Source organism: Bison bison, unplaced genomic scaffold, assembly GCF_000754665.1.
Source record: "Bison bison bison isolate TAMUID 2011002044 unplaced genomic scaffold, Bison_UMD1.0 scf7180017864466, whole genome shotgun sequence".
In the NCBI taxonomy this organism is placed as follows: domain Eukaryota; kingdom Metazoa; phylum Chordata; class Mammalia; order Artiodactyla; family Bovidae; genus Bison; species Bison bison.
The window spans coordinates 12,959,864-12,981,208 of NW_011495027.1; the positions used below are offsets into that span (position 1 = coordinate 12,959,864).

Here is a 21,345-nt window from a genome sequence, read left to right on the forward strand (position 1 = left end):
AACACTGCAGTTCAAAAGCATCAATTTTTCGGCACTCAGCTTTCTTTACAGTCCAACTCTCACATCCATACATGACTATTGGAAGAACCATAGCTTTGACTAGGCAGAACTTTGTTGACAAAGTAATGTCTCTGCTTTTTAATATGCTGTCTAGGTTTGTCATAGCTTTTCTTCCAAGGAGCAAGTGTCTTTTAATTTCATGGCTGCAGTCACTACCTGCAATGATTTTGGAGCCCCCAAAAATAAAGTCTCTCGCTGCTTCCTTTGTTTCCCCATCTGTTTGCCGTGAGGAGATGGGATTGGATGCCATGATCTTGGTTTTCTGAATGTTGAGTTTTAAGTCAACTTTTTCACTCTTCTCTTTCACTTTCATCAAGAGGCTGTTTAGTTTTTTGCTTTCTGCAAAGGGTGGTATCATCTACAAATCTGAGGTTATTGATATTTCTCCTGGCAATCTAGATTCCAGCTTGTACTTCATCCAGCCCAGCATTTCACGTGATGTGCTCTGCATATAAGTTAAATAAGCAGGAAGAAATATCCATAATAATAAATAAGCAGGAAGAAATAATGAGGAAGAAACTAATCTAAAAGCAACATTGTAGTCAGTAGATCATGGTGACTAATTTAGATTTCAGAGAAAGAAGGGAAACAAGAGGGCAAAGTGACCCAGGGCACTAGAGGGGGAGACCCTAAAGGAAATGGGAGAACCAGTTTGGGCAGAAATGTGTTTGTATATTTCAGGTTTGTGGTGATACATGGTTATTCCAGGGGAAAAGGGCTCATATGCCATTAGAAATAAGAAGTGTCCTGTCGGTGCAGGGTAATCACAGTCAGGGACCCAAAGAAAGTCAGTCCTCTAAAAGAGGCAGAGGAGAACTTCAGAAGTGCAGAAAGAGAACCACAAAAGAATACATTTGGTAAACAGTGGTTAAGGCAACACTATAATTTAAAAAGCTATGATAAGAAATGTTGGTGCAGAGCTATTTGAAAAAATTAATTTGTTTGCTCATTTTTATTTGAGGATTAGGAAATATTGACAAGCAAAAAGAGAAGCTAATGCTCAATCTCACAACCCAGAGATAACTATTTATATTTGCTTAATCACCATTTACATGTAGGAATATATCCTATCTGTGTATATGGATAATTAAAAAATACTCTTCTGTATATGAATATATATTACAAAAATAGGATCAAACCCCAAAATTTAAAATTTGTTTTACATATTGAAGCATTGCATACAACAAAATAAGGTAATCTGTCAGAAAGCAAGGAACCTATCAAAGACTAATAGGGTTTTCTCAGAAGGACACCGGAACTAACACAATGGCTATCCCATTGGTTAAAAATGTGACAATTTGATCATCAGTTAGAATACTGACTTAGGCCAGTGAAACCCATTGACTCACAAGTTTTTAATTATATTAAAAAAAATGAAGGGAGGAAGAAAGCTGGGTGGTCCTTGCGTGAGGTCTCATGTGGGTGCTGTTAGGTAGCAGTTGAGACTGAATAATCTAAAGGCTTGACTGGATTGAAAGGGGCTCATTCAAGTAGCTGGTAGTTCATGCTAGTTCCCTGCTGGAACATCAGTAGGCTCTTTGCCTCAAGCTCCTGTATGTGGCCCCTCCATGTGTCTTGAGCGTCTCACAGCCTGGCTATTGTGTTCCAAGAGGGAGCATTTTAAGAGCAAATATTCTAACAGACCCAGGAGGAAGCTGCATGGCTCTTTGAGACCTAGCTGCCGAAGACCAGAACTTCATTTCCTCCGCGTTCCGGTGGTCAAATGAGTCACTGAGGCAGCCCAGATTCAAGGGGAGGAAAGTAAGACCCAAGCACATGATCTGAGGAACACTGTGCACATGCAGGAAGGGACAGAATTGATGGTGATCACTTAGGTGACTGTAAGCCACGTCTTAATTGGTCAGTGTTAGATACCATGTATTATCTTCTTGCTATGGTGGGTAAGAATTTAACTCTCTCACCTCTATCTCCTTTCCCTTCTTTCTTCCCATGTAGTTAAAGTAATTTGAGTTCCTCTCACAGTTTCTTTGAAAACTTTATAAACATTTTTATTTTGGGTTTGTAGCACCTCTTGATCCTTTAAGGTGAAGATGTTTATGCTTCTGTCCTTCCAGTTTCTGTCATTTGCATGTGAACTTTTGTATCACTAAGATTTAACAATATTTGCCTTATATTCTATAATCATATTGCATTTCAGTTGATTCTACACAGAGAAAATGAAGTGTTTCTTATAACTGTATTAAAATAGTTCCCTGAACAGCTAGGATTATTTTTCCTGTCTAATTTTTGCTTAGACTATTTGCCTTTTTTTTTCCTTGTAACATATGCCTTTATCATATATTTGAATTGTCCCATCTCTTCAGTCAAATTCCCCAGATACCTGCCCCTAGAGCTCTCCATTCTCCTGCCCTCTAGGTGTGCTTGTTAATGTCCCAGGCTTCCTGCCATTACTCTTCTGGTTTGAGGCCACTGCTTCTTTACCCCATATCTGTCTTGGTTTATTCACTCATGCTATAGTATATCCTCAAATATTTTCCAAGAAAGGGGGTAAAGGAGGTATACTCTTGAAATCTTCAGCAAGTTCTGAAAATGTTTTTATTTTCAGGCCATCTAGTTGCATCATTATCTCTGTGGATGGCATATAGATAAATAATCGTATTTAATCAGTTTTCTATCTTTATGTGTTTTTTAAGTTTTACTATTGTATATAACTTGCATAAACATTCTTATGTCTTCATATTTGTGCCTATACATAGTTATTTCAAAGGTTGGTTTTGTGGGGTTCCTGGGCAAATAGTATTTACATTTTTAAGGATAGTGACCTGTTCTACTAAAATTCTCTTTAGAAAGGTTACCCAGTGTCCTCCAAAGATGTATATGTGTATGTGATTGAATTGGTTAACATGTAGGGAGTGTTATGTGTAAATGGTTCTTTTCATCAAGAGATTGGTTGGTTTTGTTGTTGCATCTGTTTGTTTTTGTCTTGTGAATGCTGGCAGTACATAGGGCTAAGGAACTCTGAGGAGGATAGGCCAGAATTTTTTGTGCAGAGTGGAACTGATACCTATGAAGAAGACAGACAGGTACTTGGACAGTCATTAAATATTTGAAGGGTTATAATATGAAAAGAGGGGCTTCCCTAGTGGCTCAGGCGGTAAAGAATCTGCCTGCATTGCAGGAGACCCATGCTCAATCCCTGGTTTGAGAAGATCCCCTAGAGAACAGAATGGCAACCCATTCCAGTATTCTTGCCTGGAGAATTCCATGGACAGAGGAGCTGGGTGAGCCGTAGTCTGTGGGTTTGCAAAAGAGTTGAACACAACTGAGTGACTAACACTTTCACTTTCATGTGAAAAAGTGATTTTGGATAGCCAGAATCTGGAATAGGACTAGTGGGTAGATGTCAAAGAGGATACAGATTAGTTCTGGAACTTTTGGAAAGCAGCTTTAGAAGATGCTACTCCTCTTAACACAGAGTTTTCCATGCTAAGGGGTAAACTGTAAGAACTTTTGTAGAAGGGATTTAAGAAATCTGTGGGTAACTGAAATAGGCAATCTTTAGAGGCCATCTCAATCTCACCACATTTTGACGGTCATAAGCATAAACTTGTCATGAAGAAGTAAGTTCAGCTTGGATGCAGTATAGTTGTGCAAAGTGAGGTATAAAGTTGATACAACCTACTGGGCAAGTAAAACAGCTGAGTCTTCCCTTAGAAGTACTTATTTTCTTTTCCAGCATGAATATTTTTTCTGCAGCAATTAGAAAGTAACATTAACTACTTTTTGAGGAGTGATTATTGATATATAGTAAAATAGCAGTAGTGAACCTACATTTTTGTCCTAATTGTGATGATGATCTGTCTTTCCTATCATCTGTTCATTGTCATCATCTCAGGCATGGCCTTTAGTCTTGTGTAGTCATCCAGGGATCAATGACTAGAGTTGAAGGCTTGTACCTAGGCAGGAAAGAATACATCCTTTCAGGACTTGTTCAAACTTAATCTTCTTAATAGCTGTGGTAAGAAAAAGTACCTGGTTCTATTTCACTTTTAACCTTAAAAAAAGTGCTTTTTTGCAGTGCTTTTCTGTTTTAGTATTTTTCCTGTTTGCCATTAGTATGCATTGTGTCTTAGTCTCATATCAGCTCTGTCATAAGGATGGTATTCTGCTTGTTTTACACATGGAGAAACTGAGGTTTTGGTCTTCTTTGCCCAAGGTCACCCGGGAGAGCTACGGTTCAAATCTTGGTTTTCAGACCACAGGCCCATAATCATTCATTAACTATCCTTGCCTCCTTAAACTTAACTGCTTAATAATCATCATGAATTGCCCAAAGAGGATAATGTTTTGCAGACTTTCTAAGCAGTCAGTTAGCCTGTAAGTCTTCATGGAAATTCTATCATGAGTATTAGGATAAAGAGGTCATGGCATCCAGAGACCTCTCATCTGTCAGTTAACTGTAACTCTGTCATTCTGTTTTATAAAGTGATGAAGATCATGGTGGTGGCAGTGACAGCCATACACTCCTAACAACAGCTCTGGTACAAAGTATTCCTCATATTTCAAAGAGATCTGGAAATGGGGTTAGGGAAGTTCATCAGTAGACAAGAGGTCATGGGATGATGAGGGACTCTGCTTGTGTGCTCATTGAGAACCTGCTTCTAGCTCTTTTCCTTCTGATTGGTAGCTATTACATAGGTCTCAAGTTCCCCTACCTCTTTTAGTTGCCTGCCCACTTTTCCTGTCTTGCCTTCACTACCCTGAATGTATCAAGGTTTGGAGATTAATCATCTATCTTTTTTTGCTCGTAGCAAGTTTATGATAACCTCTAATGCTGCTCTACCGATCTCTTTAAAGAAATTGAAATTGAGATATTTTTCTGTTTTCATTTTCGGGTGGAATACTAATGTTCTCATCAGGGTGCAGTGACCCGCTCAGAAATAGGTCCGAAGGACTCTTTTAGGATTTTGATTTTGGAGGTGATTCTCCTTTACACTGGTTAGCAGGCGAGGCTCAACTCAGGAAACAAAGCCAGGCGCTGCACTAAGCTTTATAGATAGAACAGTAAATGAGAAACAGGGGATGTAGGTATTTGCAGGAGGCTAAGTACAATAACAGACAGGAAGGGGTCAGAAGAAACTTTTCTAGTGGAATGTATCAGGTCCACCTAGATAATAGTTGCAGGTTTTGATGAGGGCTTTTGTAAATCTTCCCTAATTATGATTTCAGAGAAGTAGGGAGCTAGTTTCCTTAGGACTTCAATCTCTAGGTAGGACAGTAGCTCTTTAACACTAGTGTATATGGGAATCAACTAGAGGACCTGTTAAAACTAGATAATTGGTGTCACCCCCAGGGCTACTGATTCAGTAGGTCTGGGATGGGGTCCAAGAATAAAATATGCAAATTTAGCAAGTTCCTGGGAAATGCTAATGCTGCTAGTCTGGGAACCACATTTTGAGAATCTTTGGCTTACAACTAACTGATTCTCTTTAGAAAGAGGTAAGAGAAGTTAAGAGAAAGGTCAGGATGTTATGCCCATTTTTTTCAAAGAAAATCTAGAGGAAATTTTTCGAAATGTGAAAAATTTGTATTTTGGCCATATTTAGATAAAAACAATGTACCAAAAATACTATTTTTACTAGTAACTTTTAATACTTAAAGAATATCATAAAGTCAGGTTTAACCTGATATTTGATATTTGATTAATAGGTATTTTTAATTCTGTTCCAAATCGAAAGGAGTTGGAAGAAGTAATCTTTTAAACTCTCAAAAAAGTCTTAGACATAGTATATGTCATGAACGTATTTTTTTGTTTTTAAAAAGTTAACTAGAGAGTAATTCATAGAATTCTCTTTTAAGGTTTAAGATTAAGGGTATTGCTACTATTATCATTTCAGTATTTTACATGACTATGAGGTGTCTTTTAAATATTTTTGAAGTTGCATAAAATTCAAATTAAACAAAAATAAATTTTAGAATTGGATCTCATCTTTGGAAAAACTGTTTATTTGAAAGACACAGTGAGTAATTAAGCAAGGATTTTGACTGACCGTAGGAGCGCATTAACTCACAGTACAGCAGTATGGACTATCATATTCTCTAAACATTGGATACACTTTTCTAGAATAGCATAGACTTAAAAAAACTAATCAAAGAAGAAGAAAATCATTAAGAATAATGGATTGAATGAGGAGCTGCCTTTAACTGAGGAGGGAAAGGCAATGTTACGAATGAGAGAATTTATCTTTAAGAAAAGTAGGAAATGTTTATTATATATCTGAATCTATTATAATGAAAGATTATACTAGTAAAAATATTTCCAAGATTTTTACATCTGGTTCAAGTAACAATCTTACTAAAATAACTTTTTTCATTTCATTTTCTGTCCTCTGTGGCCCCAGTCATATTGTTTGTAGCTTTATACTATTTGCAAGGCTTTTCTCCCTTAACCTATTCACTACAGAATTCAACTATGGAAGGAGAGAAAAGAAGAGCATTTCAACTTCAGAATTTTATTTGAATGGTTTGTCATTGAATACAATTTCTTATTTTTCTGACCTTTTCTTAATTTAACTATTCTGACCACTTCTTTTGAAAAAACTCACCTAAACTTGAAACAAATCACTCAAACTAAAAATAAGCCCACAAACTATCCAGGAACCTGGAATATGAGTGACATTTTTTCTCCTTTTCTCTTTAAAGTGCTTTTTTTTTTTTTTTCCTGCTGGATGACTTAAGAGAGGCAAGATGCTTGTTCTTTATTCATTTCCACATTTCCTAGCTGGGAATGTGATTCCTATTACATATTAAAATGAAAACATTCACCTGCCATTTGGAATTCATTATAATAAAATTCATAATAAAATAAAGTTAGGAGTGGCCTGCCTATGTCTATCCTGGTTTTACCATTTTACCATCAAAAATCCTACATCTCATGAAACCCCTCCCTGTGATGCAAAAAAATCATGGCAACCATGATTTGCAGTTCTCAATAACGGTTCATTTGTTGTCACATCACTCTGAATGATGCAACTTAAGTGTGTTGTAATCATGAACCATAACAGTCATCCTTGACTTTGCCCATTGGATTAATGCTGTATTTTTTTGAAACAGTGTTAGCTGAATTTATTAGCACGGTACATATTGTGACCGTTTTTTCTAAGAGTAGATAATGAAAATGACAACAGTTATGATACCACCAAACTGCCACAAGCATGACCAAGAAAGAAGGTTATAGTAGTTTTTATATATGGAAATATATATAGTATATATTATTGTGTATAGTGATATGTTATCATAGATGGATAGAAAAACAATTAGGAAGTTGGATAACCAAGGCAGAACATACTGCACAATATGCGTAAAAGAATTTTGAGTTGAATTGTGTCCCCTGCCCCACCCTCACCTCAAATGTATATGTTTAAATTCTAATCCCCAGTACTTCAGAATATGACCTAATTTGGAAATAGGGTCATTACAGAGATAATTAGTTAAGTGAAAATCAGGCAAACTTGAGTAGTATTGGTCCTTAATCCAATATGATTGGTGTCCTCATGAAAAGGGGATTTGGTCACCAACATGCACACAAGGAAAACGTCATATGAAGATTGGAGCTGAGCTGCCAGAAACCAAGGAACGGTTAGAATCTAGGAGAAAGGTCTAAAATAACTTCTTCCCTAAAACATTCAGAAGGAGCATGGCCCTGTTGATCCTTGGTCTTGGACTTCTGGCCTCTAGAACTATAAGATAATACATTTTTGTTGTTTAAGGCATTCAGTTTGCAGTACTTAGCTATGGCAGCCCTAGCCACCAACACAGGCCTGCTGGAGAAGAGGATGTAAAAGCACCTGAAGAGACCAAATCTCGCAGGTCTGGAATAATACAGGCAGGTACATCTTAATCTGTGCTTTTCTCATCTTGCAAAAAGACACCAATGCTCAAATGAAAATAGCAGGCATTGACTTAGCTTGGATATTCCACATGAATATACACATTTTATCCCCTTGATTGCTCTGTGAAACTGAGTAAAGCTGGATTTCCTGATTCAGAAGGTGCAACTAAAATATTCTGTAGGTGAAAGAAGGGGGAAATTTTGGTAACAGATGTGATGGCTTCTTATAAGAGCTGATTTGTCACATCTTACCAATGATCATTCTTTCTGCAGTATATCAAATGATTTATTGAATCACAGCAACAAAAAGGTGTCCCCCTCCATCTTTGGTATTTTGATTTGAAAAATGGATTTTCAAACTGAATTTTTGATTTCTGTGAAGATTATAAAGAAACCACATAAAACATGAAAATTGTTGATATATAAAAACAAGTTAGATTTTGCTCATCTATCTACATTTTATAGCAGACAGTACTATTGTCAACTTTGGCAAATTTCATTCAGTCTATAAACTTCTTACCAAGGAAAGTGAAAAGATATTTCCTGCTAGATGTCTTCTACATCTTGTATACAATCCTGTTAGAGGAACGTGATTTGCTTACCTGTGACACTGAAGCTTTCATAATGAAAGTTCTTGTTCATCTTTCATTTACTCAAAACCTGAAGAAACACTTAATGAGATATTTGACTTTATGGAGATGGAAGGAGATAACCTTTGTGGACAAGAGCCTACAAGTAGCTATGACTGCTGCCAGCAAATGTTGGCCTGCTCTGCAAGCATATGTTCAGAGTGTGAGGCAAGAGGAATGTCCTTTAGTTTGGAAATAGATTGAGGATGAGAATGCATAAAAATGTTGCAGTGAAACGGATATTTATGTACTGGTTCTCCAAAATGATGATAGTTGAAGAGGCCATAAGGAGCTAGAAAATGGTGAACTATCAGTCCCTGCATCGTTTGATATTATGTGCAGATTGTGAAATTGCATACAACAAAATGAGAAAACTTATGGAGTGAAATACTGGCTCAGGTTTTTGGAAATAAGACTGCCTCAGAACTCAAAAATGTTACCAGAGAAGAGTAGCTTCATTAAATAGAATTTTTTTATACTAAAACTATAACTTACTGGAATTCATTGAGTATGCTCTAGGGTATCTTAAAATGATATGTGTTTTAGACATTTTAGAAATAGATGGCATATATGATGAATTTATGCATACAAATGATCTTGCAAACTGCTGGTCTACCAGAACAAGCCTGTAGCTACAAAGTGAATGGATATTGTTAGAGAGCTGGAAACTGAATTCTTATAACTCTAAAAGCCTGCTATTGCTAATAAGTACATTTTTATATATTTTATGCTTAAACAACTTTATTGAGAAAATATTTAGCTTGAGATCATCATATTTGACTGATACCAGTAATGTGGACCTCTAAGAGCACAGTTAGAAGTCAAAGTAAATTTTGTATTTAACTGTAGTTGTTTTAATCCTGCAAAAGATGAGGATATCCTAAAGGCTGCAGACATTTCAGAAAGGTACTATTGGAAAAGGAGATAAAGAGTGAAAATATCCTACTATGTCATGGATAAAAAGATATAATTTTTTTTATTAAATATGGGTAACAACTGTTTAGTCCTATTGTATTTGCATTCTTCTTTTAAAAAGTCTTACATTTATGCTTCTGAAAACATTATATAATCTACTAAATTTCAATATCAAAGAGAAACAAAAGATCAGAAACATTATAAAAATATATTTTTCCACAATTTGATTTGTTTGATTAGCCCCACTATTAATTACTAGTTACTGATATTAACTAGTTCTATTATTTAAATAAAAGCATTTACTGTAACAGAAAAGTAAATAGTGCAGAATAATATAGAATCTCAAATTCACACATATTTCTGTGTTAACGTAACAACACATGTGGATAGTTATTTCCCATGGATTGTCATGTGTTTTTGAACCGCTGTGGCTGTGTCCAGTCGCCTCTAAAATGTTGACGATCATCTTCCCCATTACCCTCCACATGCACAGACTCATCTTGGCTATTGTCTTCATCTCTCTGTTGTCCTTTCTTCTTCCTCATAACCCATTTCAGTTTCACTAAGGACAGCGAGTTTGAGATGATGAAAAATTTTAGTTTTAGATTTATCTTGGAAAAACTAATTCTTGCAACCCAGCTCTCAATGTATAACCCCTAAAATAACTTACATAGAGAAGAACTGAGACTCTTCAAATAAAAAGTCCCATTCATTATCATTTTCTAAAATATTGCTTTATATTGTTCCCATTTGGAAGGCAGTGTGCTATAAACAGTGGGAAAAATGTTTCTGAAGTTGTATATCTCATATTTTGAGGGCATGCATGCTAAGTCATTTCAGTCGTGTCTGACTCTTTTGCAAGCCTATGGACTCCAGCCTTCCAGGTTCCTCTGTCCATGGGATTCTCCAGGCAAGAATAATGGAGTGGGTTGCCATGCCCTCCTCCAGGGCATCTTCCCAACTTTGAAATAAACCCATGTCCCTTATGTCTCCTGCATTGACAGGCAGGTTCTTTACCACTAGCACCATCTGGGAACATTTTGAGGGCAGGTGGAACTATTTCTTTTGGTCTATAATCATAATTCTGATTTAATTGGAAGTGCTATAATGATTCCATTAACCTAGTAACACTTTTAAAATTACATAACATTTTTGGAATGTATACTTTTGGTTTTATTTCTAATGGTTATTAACAGTATTATACTTTTCTTGTTATTAAATTAGTGAAATGTACTAAGCATTATGTTTCTAAATTCAGAAAGGTCCCCAAAGTATGTGTTTTAGCTATAGGATCTTCTGATTGACAAATATATTTTTCAGGTCAAATATGATAGATAAGGTTTAACATGTGTTGTTACATTTGGCAAGTGTGTGTCTGCTCATAGGCTTTTATTGTTATTTAGGAAGTGAAGCACACTCTGGAAATTTTTAAGGTGTGTCTGATGGATTTAAACTACATTCCTATTAGATATTTAATAGCTATAAAATTACTCAACTTTTGAAATTCACACTACCATGATCATTATTTCTATGGTAATTTGAGAACGCTGTTACTCATGGCCATTTGCAGAATTCATTAGTTCAGCATGAGACTACTGCTTGAAATCTGTCTGAGTGAACATTATGTACATAAATGAACATAAGTGTGCAATATGTTGTCTTTAAAAAATACTGTAGAATTCTAATGACATTTCTAAGTTTTCATAAAGAAGATCACTTTAGCAGACTTGGTTTGTGTTTATATTGATCATTGTTTTATGCCAAGAAGCTGTTGAATGTCTCTTCAATGATTGGAGATTTTGATAAGAATGTTAACCCTGACATGATGTTTTATATTTATCACCCAGAATGATGGTGTGCTGGTGTATATTGGGAATTTCCGCCTGCTTGCAGAACTTTCCAGCCCTTTTGTGAATCAGCGGTAGGTTACTGATATCATTAATTATTTTATACTTGGGTTGTTTAGTTTAGGGAAATGTTTTCCTCAAGATCCTAGCTATAAAAATGAGAATATGTGATATGAATTATCACCATTGTACAAATGAGGAAATTGAGCCTTGGAAAGGTGAAGGAAACTAAGCCAAGATTGGTGGTGACCCTGGCTCTTGAACCCAGCTCCCTTTGTGGTATAACAATACTTTGTTTTACTGGATTTATGTTGGGTCCAGTTAATATCCCTGATACCAACTTCCTCCTGTTCCCAAATTTTGATACCAACATTATGTTGTCCCTCTTTTAAAAGAATCTTTTAATTTTAGATTTACAGAAAAGTCACAAAAATTACACAAAAACTCCCACATACCCTTCACCTAGTTTCCCCTTTTGTTAATATCTTACATTATTATCTTACATGGAACATTTGTCAAAACTAAGCCAGCATTGACTCATTATTACTAAGTAAACTCCAGACTGTTGGATTCCCCGAGTTTTTCTATTAGTGTCTTCCTTTTGTTCTGTGATTCAATCCAGGCTGCCACGTTGCATTTAGTTGTCAGTCTTCCTCCCTGATCTACCCTGGTCTGTAACAGATTCTTAGTCTTTCCTTGTTTTTCATGACCTTAACATTGTTAAAGGATACTCTCCAGTTATTTTGTAGAATCCTGCAGTCTAGATTTACCTGTTTTTCTCATGACTAGGCAAAGGTTATAGGTTTTTGAAAGGAGTCCTATAGAGGTGAAGTGCCCTTCTTGTCACTTAAAAGCTGGCTTAAAACTAGCTGGCTTAAAACTCAGCATTTAAAAAATGAAGATCATGGCATCCAGTCCCATCACTTCATAGCAAATAGATGGGAAAACAATGAAAACAGTGACAGACTATATTTTGGGGGACTCCAAAATCACTGCAGATGGTGACTGTAGCCATGAAATTAAAAGACACTTACTCCTTGGAAGAAAAGGTATGACAAACCTTGACAGCATATTAAAAAGCAGAGACATTACTTTGCCAACAAAGGTCCATCTAGTCAAGGCTATGGTTTTTCCAGTAGTCATGTGTGGATGTAACAGTTGGACTATAAAGAAATCTGCATGCCGAAGAATTGATGCTTTTGAACTGTAGTGTTGGAGAAGACTCTTGAAAGTCCTTTGGACTGCAAGGTGATCCAACCAGTCCATCCTAAAGGAGATCAGTCCTTAATACTCATTGGAAGGACTGATGCTGAAGCTGAAATGCCGATACTTTAGCTACCTGAGGCGAAGAACCGACTCATTTGAAAAGACCCTGATGCTGGGAAAGATTGAGGGCAGGAGAAGGGGATGACAGGATGAGATGGTTGGATGGCATCACTGACTCGATGGACATGAGTTTGAGCAAGCTTGGGGAGTTGGTGATGGACAGGGAAGCCTGGCGTGCTGCAGTCCATGGGGCTTCAAGGAGTCAGACACGACTGAGTGACTGAACTGAACTGCCCTTGTCACATATCAGGAGCTGTATGATATCCATGTGACATCACTGGGGGTGTGAATGTCCACCGTGTGGTTGAGGTGGTGTTTGACAAGTTTCTCTGCTGTGAAGTTTTTCCTTTTCCTTATTCTCTTCTTTGAAAGCAAGGCACGAAGTATGTAACCCATTCTGGGGAGAAATTAAGCTCCACCTCCTGGAGGGAGGTAGTTGTCTCCCTACCTCTCATTTTGACAATGGCTTTATTATTATCATTTCTTACCATTATCTTGTCATTTAACAAGGTCTGCTGTAATTTTTTCTGTGTGATGTTTAGCTGCTCCTTTCATTCCATACGCATGGTCCTAGTTTAGGGCCTTTAGGATCTCGTGGGTGATTGATAGCGGTCTAACTGACTTCCTGACTCTCCATTCACCCACTTTCCAGTCCTTTCCTCATAGTGCCTCCAAGTCATCTTTCTCTTGTCCCACTTTCAGTGCCTTACTTTCTTACTAAATGCTGTGTCTTCTTTAGAGTCTTCTCTGAACTTTTGAAGCTCTCTGTGATGTGCTCCATGTCTCCAGCCTAATTTCTTACCACTCATTAGAGTTAGTTTTATACCTTTAAACTGTCTCATGCACCTGTGGATTTTTCTCACATTTCCTCCTTTATTCATATCCTCCATTTTCCCTCCGTCTTTGAAAAATTTGCCTATCTTTCAAGTTTTAGGTCAAAGTCCCAAACCCAGGGAAAGCTCCCACGATTACATGTAGCTTTTTGTATCTTAGTGCAGAGATACCTCAGAGAATTGAGAGTCAAATCAGACTCATGTGCATTAGGGAGCTTACCCTGTATCAAGCCTTACTAATAATCCCAAGGATACAAGTAATCATGAGACACTGGCAAAGCATGATGATGTTCAGGACCATCAGCAAGGCTCCCTAAGTTTTTTTTTGCATTGGGCACGTTCTGGAATGAGGTTACCTATGAGGTCTCTAAGTGATATGTATGGTTCATATTGCTGACATAAAGTAGCTGTCTTGGTTATGAAATATCTCCATTTAATATTCAAATAGTTATATAGATTATGTAACCTTCCCCAGGGAGGTCAGACCCCATATATCTGTACACTCTAGGTTCATTTATTATAAGCAACTGTAGACTACGTGTATCCTAAAAGCATTCCAAGCATGAAGACTCTTCTGCTGCAAATACCATCATTATGCTTACCAAGCAGTTAGCCTCATCACTTGTTTTTTTTGCCAAAGGTGGGAACGATGGTCCTTCCACACCCAAACAGAAGAAATTAGATTACATATCTGCTGCTTAAACTTTTCTTTCCCAGATAGTTATGTACTATCTTATTTTGTTTGTCAGTGTTTCGTATGTTTTAATTTTTATTTCTTCAAGAAGACACTAAGTTCTTTAGCCTTGGCCATTTGAAAATTTTAAAATAAGAGTTCTTCTGCAATTTTTAAAGACTCTGATGACGTGAAAGTATAGAGAGCAAAGAACATGTTCTTTGAAGGCAGGAGACCTGGATTCAAATCCAAGCTGCCCCGCTTCCCACTGTATGTGAGTGGAAAATTGTCTCATCTTTCTGGGCCTCTGTTGTTTTTGTTTTTGCTTTTTACCTATAAAACGGGGATAATGATCCCTATCGGCCTTACAGTTTATTGTGAAGATTCTTTGTGGTTGTATGTTTGGTTGTATATTTACTTACATGTGTAAAGCACCTGACCTAGTGCTTTTCATTCACTACATATGCAACAAGTGCTAAATGTAGTGTAGATTCAATATGCTGAAATCTAGTCAACACTGGAAGTGCGTAGTTTATGTTTGCCTTCTCTACTTGGTTGTATCTTTTTTGTTCTTTAATGCATTAAAACTAGGCTTCCTCTTCTGTCATTTTGCTAGAATGATTTCCTTAGAGGTACCAATGACTTGCATGTGCGAAATCCAGTGAACACTGTTTGGTGCCTGTCTCATTGCATCTCCCTGTGGACTTGATACTGTTGGCCGTCTCCTTCTAATGCCACAGCTCCCCTTCTCTTTCATGACACCGCACTGGTTCTTGCAGTGGTCTGGCCATCCTGTCTCAGTCTTTTATGTAATAGTTCCTTAAATGCCAGTGTTCCTCTGGGCCCACTGACCTTCTTTGTGCTTTCCCCTGAGTGAATTGTGCTTTCAAGGTTTCAGCTATTACCCATTTGCTCAGTGTGGCGTAATGAACTATGTCAGAATTTTAGAATCATAGAAACTCAAGTTGCAATTTAACCTTGCCACTTACTTGCTCTGACCTTGGCCAAGTTATGTAATGTTCCTGTACTGCAGTTGCTTTATCTATAAAAAAGCATATTTAATATTGCTTACTTCTTTTCATTGTAGTCAAGTGTTTTCTTCTCCCAGGTGGCACATCAGAATCCACACGTCTGAAATAGAATACAACACATTTCCCTCTGTGTTCTCTTACATGCTCCTGTTCAGCTTGTGACCTGGCCATTCTCTCCGTTATCTCTGCTCAGCATGTGGGAATCCTCTTTGACTGTTTCTCCCTCACCTGTATTTGGTACATCCCAGGCCCTGCCACATCACCTCCTAAATGGTTCTTGCCTTGGCCACCTCCTCTCCATCTCTGCTGTCAGTGCCCTAGCTCATCATCTCTTGTCTGGGCTCCTGAACTAGCTGGTATACCTGTACTGTCCAGTAGAGGAGCCACAAGCCACACATGTGACTATTTATATTTAATTGAAATGAAATTAAAAATTCAGTTCTTTAGCATGACTTGTAAGATTTCCAGTGTGTCATAGCCCTGTGTGTCTACAGAAATGAGTAGAACATCTGTGGACCATTTCATTACTGCAGAAAGTTCCTTTGAACAGTGCTCTTTTAGACTGGAGTCGGCAAACTAAGACTTGAAGGCCAAACCTGCTGCCTGTTTCTACAAATAAAGCTTTACTGGGGCCCAGCCTAGTGTGTTTGTTTACCATGGCTGCTTTCCCATGACAGCGGCCAAGTTGATTAGTTGTAACAGATATGGTATGGCTTCCAGAGCCCCTTGCTTTGTGTTCACTCTCTGGCTTTTTAGGGAAGAAGTTTACTGATTTCTGCTCTAGGCAGTCTGCCTGTCTCTAGTCCTGTTCCCCTTTCCTTCTCTGCTGTATTATTACCTTCCACGGTGATCTCCACACGAAAATGAGCACGTACCGCCCCCCTGGTTAGATCCTCTGAGTGATTCCTCTGCTTCCAGGATAAACTCTGAGCTCTGTAATGTGACATAGAAAGCTCTGCAGGTAGAGCTGTCTTCTTTCTTTATGCCGTATTCCCCTCAAATTCTTCTTTTGCCCCACTGTCCCTATGCTGGAAAGGTCTCCTGGATCCTTGCTTTTTCTTTACAAGTCAGCCCAAGAGTTGTTGTACTGAGCACAACAAGAAACCCCATGTCTTCCAGGCTGGGTTGTGTGTCCCTTACTTGTGTGGCACAATAGCAACACACAGTTATAGCATTATGATTAATTATTGTAAAGTAAACTTTTTCTTTTTACTTATCTCTGTGTTTTGTTAGGTCAACAGCCAAACTTTGTTGAATTTTGCATCGTCCAGTGTCCTCCTGTTGTCTGGTACTTAGTAGCCATTTAATTGCTTTTTGAATTAATGGTTCCCAAGAGGTGATCAGTTTAGCTTTAGCAATATCTGTATCTTGACAGTGATTCGGATTTGAGATTTTAAAGCAGGAGGAACTTATCTTTGACACTTAAAGGAACTTTAATGTTTTTGTTTGAAACTCTTTTTGAGAAATCATAATATTAGAGATAATATAACTTATTCTTTAATTTTATAGTAAAAAGCTATGCTCTACCTTTATTTAAAATCTTTGAGTCTTGAAGAAATTAAGAACTGAGAAATGGGATTGGAATATGAGCTAGAAATGGTATAGTGGAGCAGCAAGGAGATTATAATGACATTTTCCATAGTTTTTTTCCTTTGGTTTGTGATATTTTTGTTCTCTTCATTCCTCCTGAACTTAAAATATCTCTGGGACCCTGTAGGTTTCCCAGAGCTCACACTTGTGACTCTCAACTCCTAAAATTCACCAAACCAGTACCTTGTTGGTGGATAGATTCTTGGTTCCCATCCTCTTTTTTCCTTTCTTTGTCTATCTGAAAGTAGTTCTGGCTCATCTTTCCAAATGTGAATTATACCCACTAATACCTTGTTTTTACACTGAGTGTGCTTAGTACCACACAGTGCACAATTCATTCCTAGGAAACTTGAAAAGTCCATGTGCATTTAGAAGAACAGAGGGAGGAGGAAGTGCTAAATGGTCAAAGATAGATTTTTCTATATGGAGTTGGGGAGGGTTACAAGCACATACAGTCTATCATCTTTTCTCCTATACCCATCTGAGTAATAGCTGTGGCTGGTGGGGAAAGACAGTGTGTTCCCACTCTCCTTCCTTCCCCCAAGCATATCTTCTGCTTCCTCCTGTTCCTCTCCCTCTCAACATCAATACATATATTCAAAAACTGTTTAGCCTATATATGTTGGAATGAAGGAGTGTTCTACTTAGGTAAAAAGAAGTACATTCCAAAAACATAAGGGGTTCTTCTGACGTGAGGAAGAGAAAAACAATTATATAAATATTATTTTATCCTAAAAATTAATACATGAGTTCTTTCCTGTGAAAGAGACTGGCTTAAAGATCAGGCACCAGTCACATGGAGAAACTGGCTGAAGGTAAATGCGATGATTGTACAGTAAAGCCAAAGCACATGTTCTTAAAGTCCAGATTTGTAGATAATCACCTTTCCAGACAACCAAAAATTTGGAAAATGTGTAAAGTGCTGGAGAATAGGAAACAGTCTAGGCTAAATACAATCTAGGAGTTATGAGATCAAAGAGAAAAGGCTAGAAATATAGGGTTACAGGAGACCAGTTGGGTTATTGCATTCATCTAGGTAAGAGACACCAATGACAAAAATTATAATGGCAACAGGTGTAATGGAATAAGTTGGAAGAGGATTAGGAAGAATCTTAGGAGATAAGATGAATAGGGCTTGGTTCAAGACTAGGAACAGTCTAGGGTGACTCCAGGTTTCTGACTTGGCTAAGTTGATGATGATCCCATTGATTAATATTGGGAGATTTCTGTGGTAGTGGTCATGGAGGAAAGGGAGATTAAGCAAAGAGTAGGGTATTGGTTTTAGGTGTGCTGGGTTTGAGGCATATTTGAGAATGTGTGATTTGTCAGGTAAGGATGCTCAGCAATAACTGAGAAATATGGAACTACAAGTAGAATATAAGAGAGAACTTGAAACCAGAGATTTGTGTCAGGGTGTTTGAGCCTTTGAGGAGGAAAATGTTTTCCTCTACTAGTTTTGGTTCTTTAGTGGATCTAATAATCAAATTGACATAAGGCAGATTAACAGGAGAAAAAGCAGATTTAAGTACATATATATGGGAGTGCCACAGGACAATGAGATCCAAGTTCAAACTGGCAATAGAGGCTTATAAAGCTGTCTTGAACTAAGGCATGGTGTAGGCATCTGTGGAGGAGGATATTCACAGGATGATAAGAGAGCAGATAGTTGGTAATTAGATGTTTGTCCTGCCATACAGATAGGTCATTCAGATGAAAAGTTATCTCTTGGTAATAGCTCTCTGTGTGGCTGGGTCACCTGTCTGAAATCTCTCAGGTAGTTAAGGGAGAGGTAGGAGTTTTTCTTGAATCTGCTGGGTCTTAATTTCTTTCAGCTCTATTTTTGCCTGGAGAATTCCATGGACACAGAAGCCTGGTGGGCTACAGGCCATAGGGTGATAGAGAGTCAGACACGACTGAAGCAACTTAACACACACGCACACACAAAATATTCAGCATGCCATAGTGGTGGCACATTTTGGGAAACTTGTTCTGAACCCTTTTAGGCCCCTGGGAATAGATTCAATGGCCTTGGTACAGCATATGGAAGAAGTGTACTTGAGGGAAAGGCAGAGGAAATAGAAACTGAAAAACTGTAGCTCTGGAATGAAGAGGAAATAGTATGGAAACCAGGAGAGGAGAAAGGAAATGTGATGATCGACAGTGTCATATGCTACAGAAAGGTCACCTGGGATGAAGGCTGAGATGAATCCACTGTCTTGTTATGGAGCTGCCACTGGTGAGCCCTGCATTCCTTTGTAGGGGAACGCAATCATATGTGGAGAAGGCAATGGCACCCCACTCCAGTACTCTTGCCTGGAAAATCCCATGGATGGAGGAGCCTGGTAGATGCAGTCCATGGGGTCATTAAGAGTTGGACGCCACTGAGCAATTTCACTTTCACTTTTCACTTTCACGCATTGGAGAAGGAAATGGCAACCCACTCCAGTGTTATTGCCTGGAGAATCCCAGGGACAGGGGAGCCTGGTGAGCTGCTGTCTATGGGGTCGCACAGAGTCAGACACGACTGAAGCGACTTAGCAACAGCAGCAGCAGCAATCATATGTACTGGGTTGTGAAGTTATAGCAAGAATGTCTGTGAATACACTGTTGATGTCTCTTTTTAAAAGTTTAATAGGGAAATCAAGCAGAGGAGGAGAGATTTTTGGATTAGGAAGAATTGGGCATGTTGGTAAGAAAGAAGGAATCAACCTATAGATGGAGAGCTGGATGGAGCAAGAGGAAGGGGATAATTGATGGCCTAAGGTTGCAGAGTGTAGGTGCAGAGCAGTTGGCCTTGGATATAGCAAGAGAAACCACTTCTGAATGTAGAGGAAGATGTGCCTGAAAAGATTTGGTCTTGAGGTCAGAGTTTGAGGAATCCATGGTTGATGGACTAATATCTTAAGAGCAGAGGAGGCCAGTTCCTCTGGGATTGAGAGGTAGAGTTAAGTGAGGAAGGAAAGTGACTTCATTGGTGAGACAGAGGTTTGGAGGCAATTCTATGGAGAATGTCAAGTTAAGTAAAAGGAACATGAAGCAAATCTGAGGATACACTGGGCAGTTCAGATCTCTCTATATTTGTGCTATTTATCTAATGTCAATATTGGTGAGTAATAATAGCTATTGATTGAGCTCTTTAGTTCAAGGGAGTTCTTACTGTGTATTATAACAACTTCATTGTATAAGGGGGTGGAGTGCTATCATTATCCACCATGATCTTTGTAGATCAAACTGAGACAGATAGGTCAGTAACAGAGGTAACACAGCAGCCAAGTGGAAGAAGGAGATTTGAGCCCAGCCTTTCTGACTGCAGAGTGTAGTACCTGCCTTCCCTCTCTTTTCTGCTTAAGGAAAGCTGACTTGATGAGAAGTTGATGATAGGCAGGTAAGTATGATGGATGAAGTGGCAAGAGCGCTGAGGATGCCAATGTGTGTCCTGAAGGTAACTGAGGTAGGTAGGAAAAGAAGTGAATCAGAGGCTGATAGTGACAGGTTTGGGAGTGGAAGTCAATGAAGAGATTTAGATGGAATTGGATAAAATGAAATATCAGGTATTATGAATACACTTAGAAGGGAATGGGTTAGGACTTCCCTGGTGATCCAGTGGTTAAGGCTCTGCATTCCCAATGCACAGGGCCCGGGTTCAATCCCTGGTCAGAAAACGAGATCCTGCATGCTGCAGCTAAGAGCCTGCATGCCTCAACGAAGATCAAAGGTCCCACCTGTTGCAACTAAGACCTGGTACAGTCAAATAAATAAATTAAAAAAAAATTTTTTTTTTAAATACGGGGGTGGATTATTTAAGGTATAGCATTTTTCATTAAAATTGAGGCTATATAGTCACAAAAATGAATGACTGAGGATCAGATGGGGAAAATCTTTGGAGTAGAGAAGGCTGGAAGATAGGAGATTGGGATAGAGCAAAAAATCTTGATTTTACTGCTACAGTGACATTTTTCCTATTTGTGATACTATTTTATTAATTTGAGCATGGCACCCCACTCCAGTACTCTTGCCTGGAAAATCCCATGGATGGAGGAGCCTGGTAGGCTGTAGTCCATGGGGTTGCTAAGAGTCGGACACGACTGAGCGACTTCCTTTTCACTTTTCACTTTCATGCATTGGAGAAGGAAATGGCAACCCACTCCAGTGTTCTTGCCTGGAGAATCCCAGGGACGGGGGAGCCTGGTGGGCTTCCGTCTATGGGGTCGCACAGAGTCGGACACGACTGAAGTGACTTAGCAGCAGCAGCACCTAAATTGCTGCCTTGACTTCCTTCTTTTTTCACCCAACATAGTTATAAATTGTAATATCTCTCTTATCCTACAAATTATTTCTGTTTCATATTTTAATTTCTTAGTAAAATATTTTAAGGTCTTTTTTTAACAGTTTGATTTTTGGTTTCTGAGATTGAGCAGTTTCTAGTTTGCTGGTAGGTTGCTTCAGTCGTGTCCGACTCTGTGCGACCCCATAGACGGCAGCCCGCCAGGCTCCCCCGTCCCTGGGATTCTCCAGGCAAGAACACTGGAGTGGGTTGCCATTTCCTTCTCCAATGCATGAAAGTGAAAAGTGAAAGTGAAGTTGCTCAG

General features: G+C 38.4%; 1 protein-coding gene across 7 annotated transcripts in view; it reads left to right on the plus strand.

The window, feature by feature from the left end:
- The window catches only part of LOC105003354 (transmembrane protein 56-like), a 120,181-nt gene that overhangs the window by 88,990 nt on the left and 9,846 nt on the right, over nt 1–21,345 (plus strand). For all 7 annotated transcript variants that reach the window (XM_010860496.1, XM_010860495.1, XM_010860493.1 and 4 more), the window contains one exon: nt 11,304–11,377. In XM_010860496.1, the coding sequence (XP_010858798.1) occupies nt 11,304–11,377 (74 nt within the window). The remainder of the gene's footprint in view (nt 1–11,303; nt 11,378–21,345) is intronic.